Source organism: Agelaius phoeniceus, chromosome 28 (assembly GCF_051311805.1).
Source record: "Agelaius phoeniceus isolate bAgePho1 chromosome 28, bAgePho1.hap1, whole genome shotgun sequence".
NCBI lineage: Eukaryota > Metazoa > Chordata > Aves > Passeriformes > Icteridae > Agelaius > Agelaius phoeniceus.
The window spans coordinates 6,040,192-6,047,834 of record NC_135292.1 but is presented as its reverse complement, the minus strand read 5'-3'; the positions used below and the strand labels follow the sequence as shown (position 1 = coordinate 6,047,834).

The 7,643-nt window shown below is 53.5% G+C and overlaps 1 protein-coding gene across 1 annotated transcript; it reads right to left on the bottom strand.

The window, feature by feature from the left end:
• Positions 1-881: 881 nt before the first annotated feature.
• On the bottom strand, positions 882-2,314 carry LOC143696099 (uncharacterized). The gene has a single exon (XM_077191306.1). It carries the CDS (start codon positions 2,266-2,268, stop codon positions 1,315-1,317), a length of 954 nt encoding a protein of 317 aa, XP_077047421.1. The 5' UTR covers positions 2,269-2,314; the 3' UTR covers positions 882-1,314.
• Between the last annotated feature and the right edge of the window lie 5,329 nt (positions 2,315-7,643).

Here is a 7,643-nt window from a genome sequence, read left to right as displayed (position 1 = left end):
TCCCAGTCCCTGGGATCCCAGTCCATACAGTCCCAGTCCATATTTGATCCCACTCCAGGCTATCCTGGTCTGGAGGGTTCTGATCCACACGATCCCCATCCATGTGATCCCAGCCCAGGTGATCCCAGTCCATATTTGATCCAAGCCCATATTTGATCCCAGCCCATATTTGATCCCAGTCTGTGGGGTCCTGCACACACTCCCTGGGTCTGGAATTCCAGTTCCCAGCCAGGAAAAAATGTTCCTGCCCTTGAACTTCCTTCCTATCCCCTCAACAAATTGCAATAAAATTATAAACAAAGAAATAATAATTGAAATTAAATAAATTATAATAAAAATAAAATATAAAAATCTCAACTCTTCTTTACAATGATTCAACCCCAACAATGATTCAACTCAAAACAACAATAACTATTACTATAATATTACCAATGCATATAAATAAACAAATTATATATCAAGAAATACCTTTTGAAAATTTTAACTCGATGACTAATGTACTTTAGATAAAATTATCTAAAGAAACTACCATGCAATCTAACACATCTTAGTTAAACAATTCATATTACAAATATACTAAACACAAAACCAAACACGACTACAATTTCTCAGACATTTCAACCAAACAATTAAACTTTAATAACATCCTTAAGTACTCTTGAAAAATTAAAATTATTTTTAAAACATTAATTGTGTGCAGGTGGTTTTATTTCAATATTGGTTTTTGGATTGTTTGGGTTAGATGATTTAAAAAATGGGAATTTTATAGGAATTGAATCAGCTGAGAAGGTGGCACTCTGCAAACAGAAATGACTGAAAATGAACGGGACAGAAATCAGTAACTCTGAAAGTTTTATTTGCTATCAAATACATCCCACACACCCAGCCCCACACAATCTCCATCCCATTGCTCCAAATTGGGATCCCACTTCTCCCAATCTCCTTCCAACTCCATCTCAACTTGACAGCTGTGCAATGGAGTGAGTTTGGCATGGGATTGAGTTTTTTGAGGAAGGAACAAGCAATCTGAGGTGGAATTGAGCCCTTTGGGGTTAAAATTCAGTTATTTCCAGTGGAATTTGAGTGGTTTTGAGGTGACTGTTCCATCCCAATGGACTTTTGGAGGACAGAGAGATGGAGAAGAGAAAAAAATTCAGGCCAAACCAAAGGAGAAGCAGCCAGGAGTGTTCCCAACATGGATCACAGGGAATGTGAGTGACCAGGGCTGTGCCCAAAGTGCCTCCTCCAGTGGGGGATGGAGCTGCAGCAGCGCACGAAGCTCTTCCCGCACTCGGGGCACTCGCAGGGCTTCCCTTACCGGTGCCTCCGTTGGTGTTGGGTCAAGTGAGAGCTCCTGGAGAAGCTCTTCCCACACAGGGGACACTCGTAGGGCCTCTCCCCTGTGTGGATGCGCCGGTGGGTGACGAGGTGGGAGTTCTGCCTGAATCCCTTCCCACAGTCGGGGCATTGGAAGGGCCTCTCCTCTGTGTGACTCTGATAGTGCTGGAGGAGACTGGAGCTGGTCTGAAACCTCTTCCTGCATTTATCACACTCATAGGGCCTCTCCCCAGTGTGGATGCGCCGATGGGTGACGAGGGTGCAGTTGCGATTGAATCCCTTCCCACAGTCTGGGCATTGGAAGGGCCTCTCCTCTGTGTGAATCCGATAGTGCCGGAAGAGATTGGAGCTGGTCTGAAACCTCTTCGCACACTTGGAACACTCGTAGGGCCTCTCCCCAGTGTGGGTCCTCTGGTGGCTGATCAGGTGGGAGCTCCTCCTGAAGCTCTTCCCACACTCCCCACACTCGTAGGGCTTTTCCCCAGTGTGGGTCCTCTGGTGCCTGATCAGCTCGGAGTTCCACCTGAAGCTCTTCCCACACTCCATGCACGTGTGGGGCTTCTCCCCATCATGGAGCTGCTCATGGAGCACCAGCTCCGAGCTCTGGCTCCATCTCCGGCCACCTTCCCGGCCCAGGCTGGCTCTTTCCCCCTCACATCCCCGCCATCTGCGTTTGCAGCCCCTCCTCGTGCGGCATCTCCGGGCCTTTTCCTCCCCGTTGGCTTCCTGCGCCGTGGAGCCGCTCAAAACGGCCTCTGCCACCAGGTTCTGCCGCGGGCATTTGTCCTCCCTGCTCTCCATGCTCAGCTCCTGCTCTGGGCGAGGAAGGACAAGGACAGCATGGGATTTGCCTCCGTGCCACAGGCAAGGGCAACCAGATCCCCCCAGGCCGTCTCTGGGGACGCACTGCCCCCTCTTGGCTCTCCCCATTTCGGGATGCCGGGGCTCTTTGGGCTCCCGGGCTCCCTTCTCCCCTCATTCTCTGCTCTGGGCTGCAGCGGCTCCAAGGAGTCCCCCCTGCCCCTCTCCAGGCTCTTGAGGCTCCCGCCAATGGCGGCGCTCCCCCCTCTCTGGGCTTCCCACTTTGGCCTCCTGGGGGACACAGGGCTCTGCTCCTCCAGGCTGCCTCTGCCGGCAGCCGCCACCGCCACCCCCGATGTCCCCCCAAGGGGCCTTTTCCGCTCAGCCTTGGACTTTTTCATTCTCTAAACATCCCCCAAAAACCCAACCCAGGGACCCCCCGGGATATCCAGGCCGGGCTCCCCCTCCCCGCTCACCGGAGCCATGGGGGGGGCGATGATCCCACAGGTGGGGGCTGCGAATTCAGGCAGGGCTCGAGACCGCGTGGCTCCCGCAGCTCAGCCTTGATCCGCCTTTTTCCCTCCTCTTCCTCTTCCTCTCGCTCCTCCTCTGTCCTATCTCCTCCTCCCCCCTAACCCCGCCTCCTTCACTGCTCTTTCTCCTCCCGCTCCTCCTCTTCCATCCCCCCTCCTCCTCCTCCCCTGTCTTATCCCCACCTCCTGCTCCTCTTCCATCCCGCCCCTTCCATCCCTCCTCCATTTCCTCCTCCCCCCTAACCCCGCCTCCTCTTCCCCCTCCATCCCTGCCCTTCCCTCCCTCCTCCTCCTCCCCCAGCAGCAGCCACACCCTCGGTGCCCCGTTCCCGCAGCCCTCGCAGCCCGCGGCAGCAGCGGCCATGGAGCCGGGCCAGGTCGGCATGGGCAGCGCGGGGCTCTCGGCTGCTCCCAGCCGCTGCGGGCGGGGGGAACCCGGCCCGGGCCAAAGGAGAGGCAAACTGGGCAAACTGGGGGCAGATCACAAAGCTAAGGATGCAGCAGAAAATGGTGCTGAAAGAGTTATGTTAATATTAACTCCAAACGAGGAAAAACTGCAAATTCCAAAGTTTAGGGAAGCCGAGAAAAAAGAATTAAACAAGATAGGAAATGAACAAGATAAATCAGAGTAATAGAAACTTCTACATGGAAGACAATTACTTAATAAAATGTGCTTCTAGGAAAAGATTAGAAGACGTGCATCAGAAACCCCACTGGCGTACTCAAGCTTTGTGTGATCATTTTTTAAGGAATTTTGGGTGCACTGGGATTTTTGGTGTAGCAAAGCAAGTCACTGAAAGATGCTTAATTTGCCAAAGGATAAATAAAAAGGTGATGAGAAAAACAACATTAGGAGGTCATGAGTTAGCTCGTCGACCATTTCAAAATATCCAAGCAGAAGTTTAGATTTGTTAGGTTCTGGATTTATTTGGAAAAAAACCCATTTAATCTAGAAGAAAGAGAATATGCCATATGTTAGACAGGAGGTTTTAGGAGAATAAAAATCTTTGAAGTATCAGAAACAGCCGAGGAAAAAACCAAGAAAATAAAAAGGGGAAATGAAAGGGAGGGGAACAAGAGGAAAAGTCAGAAAGAGAGTGGGATCCTCTGCAGCTCTTGCCCCCTCCGTTGGCGGCCGAGGCGCCTGTCCCGGGTCCCGGCTCGCTGCCCGCCTCAGCTCCGCCTGCCCCGGTTTCCATCCCAGGTGCGGGCTCACTGCCCAGGGCAGCTCCACCTGCCCCGGCGCTGGCGGTGAATTTGTGTGCCCTGGCCCCACTGCCCGGCCCGCGGCCGCTCTGCCGGCCATGCTGGGCAAGATGGGGTTGCTCTGTCCTGCCGCGTGGGCCGAGGTCACCGCGCCGACCGCACCGAGGGCGGGTCCCAGCCATCCCATCCCCGGCTGCCCTGCCCGTGCCAGCTGCGCTGGGCAGCGCCGCTGCTGCTGCCGGGGTCTCCCACCTGCCTTTTCTCTGCCGGGAGCTGCCGGATCAGCCGCCAGAAGCCATGTGGGGGCTGCCCACGCTCCGGCTCGGCCTCCACGGGAAGATCCCCCTCTGGCGATTCCGGCAGCACACCCTGCCCACACTCCCACCGAGCCTCGGCGGGATATCCTCCCCTGACCCCTCCTGCTCTGAGTTACGTCCCCTTGGTAACCACAGCTCCTGCTGTTCAGGGAAAATCCCTCTCTCTACAGGAAGCACCTTATCGAAACACGAGGAGCTCAGTTAAAAGGCAGCCCTCTCCAAATTCTTTCCCAAAACACGGGAGAAAGGCTACAGAAGGTAAAAAAGTGAAAGAGTTAGATGAAGGGATTGCTCTATTGCCGTTAAGAGAGGTTCCCATGGCAGGGATGCGCTGCCCCGCCCCGCGGGAGCCACCGGCGCCCCTGCCGGCCGTGCCCGGAACTGCACCCAAAGGGAAAGCGCCGCGGCCGAAAGGCCGGGACCGGCTCCGGGCTCTGTTTGTTGGCACTGCCGGAGCTGTTGATACACACTACTATTATTATATTATACACACTAGTAAAGAACCGTTATTCCTAATCCCATATCTTTGCCTGAGATCCCCTTGATTTCACTATCCTGAAAATTAAGAGGGAGGGGGTTTGCATTCTCCATTCCAAGAGAGGCTCTTTCTGCCTTCCCAAGCAGACACCTGTCTTGTAAAGCAAGACAAGCACCCACAGGCACTGAGGGGGGCTGCAGGAGGGGCAGAAGAAGGCCCTGCAGCACTTGGGCACAAAGGCCCAGCAGGTGAATGCAAGAAGGGAGCAGCAAAAGGCCAAGCTGAAGGCAAAGGCCAGGGCAGAGCTCCTACAGCCCCTGAGGGATCAGCCCCAGGGCCCAAGGGGGCCCCAGCACCCAGGGCACGGCTCGGCCACAAGCACCCGGCAGAGGCATTGCCCTCCTCGGCAGGGCACAGCCCACCCAAACAGCCCCTGGCAAGGAATCAGGGCTCCGGCTGCAGGGCACAAGGACACTGCAAGCAGAGACAGCAGCACCCTCAGGACCAGCAAGTCCAGCCCGTGATGGACATGGATTGGCAGGGCTGTCACAGCTCCCATCACACCAGGGACCCTCCACACTGGAGCCCTTGAGAACATTCAGGTGGGTCTGCATTGAGAGGAGGCATTTTCTGATGGACACAGGGGCCTCTCAATCTGCTCTGAATCTTAGACCTAAAGGGGAAAATAGTAAAGGAATATTTTAATTTTTAAGGGAATGAGTGGGAAAGATGAGCAGGTATGATTTGTTCAACCACTATTAGAAGCTGTGGGGGATAGGTTTGAAATAAATGAATTTCTTTTTCTTCCTCCTGTGATTGTAATTTACTAGGAAGGACTTTGAGAGCTGGATTTTAATACTGTAAAAAGGGATACAGAGGCTAGTTCTGTTGTACCTCTGTGTCAAAAGTCTGACAAGGCCTATGCTGAAGTGAACCCAGAAGTGTGGGCAGCCCCAGGGAAATACAGAAAATTAGATATGGAGCCTCTACAAATTAAAGCAACCAGGACAAGCAATACCCTGTTCCAAGAGAGGGAAGGAAGGGCTCACAACCTGGTATTGAGTCCCGGTTAAAGGCAGGGCTTTTGGAGTCAAGGGTGTCTCCCTACAACACTCCTATCTTGCCAGTCAACAAACTGGATGGATGGACACAAGGAGGAAACACAGAATTTTCAAGTGTTAAAATTAAGATTAACTGAGGCGAGTGGCCTGGGCCTTCCAGACAGGGAAAAAGAATTTGAATTATAGGTGGACGTTAAACAGGGTCTTGCCAAAGGAATTCTTGTGCTAAAATGTTTAACCCAGTGGCCAGAGAGCAGCCTCATTGTCTGCAGAATTGTGCAGCCACAGCTTCCGTGGGAGCAGAGGCCTGAAAACTGATGACAACAGGAGGATCTCCTAGAGTTCAAGTCTGGCATCAAGTTAAAGCTTTGACAACCAAAAGAGCCTCTAAATGGATGAGCAGGGCTCGGTGATTACAGTATGAAACTTGTTCAGTGGCACAGGAGGATTCAGAACTGAGGACAGGGCAAGGGTTTAACCCAGCCTCCTGTTTGAACAGCCTGGAGAGGGGCTGGCAAGGAACCCAGGACTGCACTCAAGGGACAGAGCTCCCGAGCCAGGCTGGGAGAGATTGATGGGACATTCCCTGGCCTGAGGGAGACAATGTGTTTGTGGATGGCTCTGCAAGGGCAGCAGGAGGGAAAAGAGCTACAAGACAGGCTGTTATTAAGGAAGGGGAATCAGACAAAGCGCAGGTCACCGGCCCATGCTCAGCTCAACCCGCGGAGCTGTGGCTGCTTGTAAGAGCCTGGCACTGAAATGCCCTGAGCAGGAAGGCTTCAAAATCTTCTGCTGACACCATGGCACCTAACAGGGGGGCAAAAGCAATTCTGACTGCTTCAGCAAGCACTGGATCACTTATTAACCTATTGCTAAAACAAATAATTCAAAGATAATGGATTGTGGAAGCCATTGATTCAGATGGGGAACTCATTTTACAGGAAAGACCCTTCAGGGGTTATGGCAGCTTTAGGAATACAATGGGACCTCCATAACCCCTGGCAAGCCCAGAGCTGGGGTTGGGTAGAAAGAATGAATGGGGAAATAAAGAAACACCTTTGGAAGCCGGAGATGGAAACCAAGATGCCATGGGTACAGCTTTTGCCATTGGCCTTGGCAAGAAAAAGAGCCAGACCCAAGGCAGATATTCAATTATCTCCCTTGGAATTCATGTCTGGAATTCCTTACCTGGGCAATTCTCCACCTAGTGCAGGGTGGAAATAAGGGATGTAAATGTAAGGCAGGCTGTAGCCAGGATCCTGTCTCCTGTGGAATCTCTCCCCCAGGAAGCTGGGCTGGCACAGAGCCTGCCCTGGGACTTTGCTGTTGCCAACACCCAGCCAGGCCATCGGCTCCTGCCTAAGGAGTGCAAAGCAGCACCACTGGTGGCCAAGGGGCCCACGCCAAGTGTCCCTGAGGCCAGAAACAGCCGCCAGCACAGCTGAGCACGGGGGGACCCCTCAGCCTGGCCTCAGGGGCTCTGAAGCCCCGGAGATTTGCACTTCCCGCCCGCAGCAGGACCATGGGAGCCGCCCCTGAGCCTGCCCTGAAGGCAACGCAGCAGCAGCCAGGGCTCCACAGCGGGCCAAGCCCCTGGGCCTGCCCACAGATCCTCTGCTCAAACCCTCGGGAATCCTGGCCACCCTCCCCTGGCACCTCCAGCCACTGCGGCCAAGCCTCGCTGCCGCTGCTGCAGCTCCAGCGCTGGCTGGGCCTGCACTGCCACAGCTGCTGGGGAGCACCGCGGCACAATTCCACCCTGGGGCTCACTCACACCCACACTCTGGGCTGCCTGCGACTGCACTGCTGCAAAATGTACCCATCCTGCTTCTTTTAAATCTTATTTCTCTGCTCAGAAAGGTTTCTCTACTCAAAGGTTTGCCTTTGGGAAAGAAATTTTAAAGGTTTT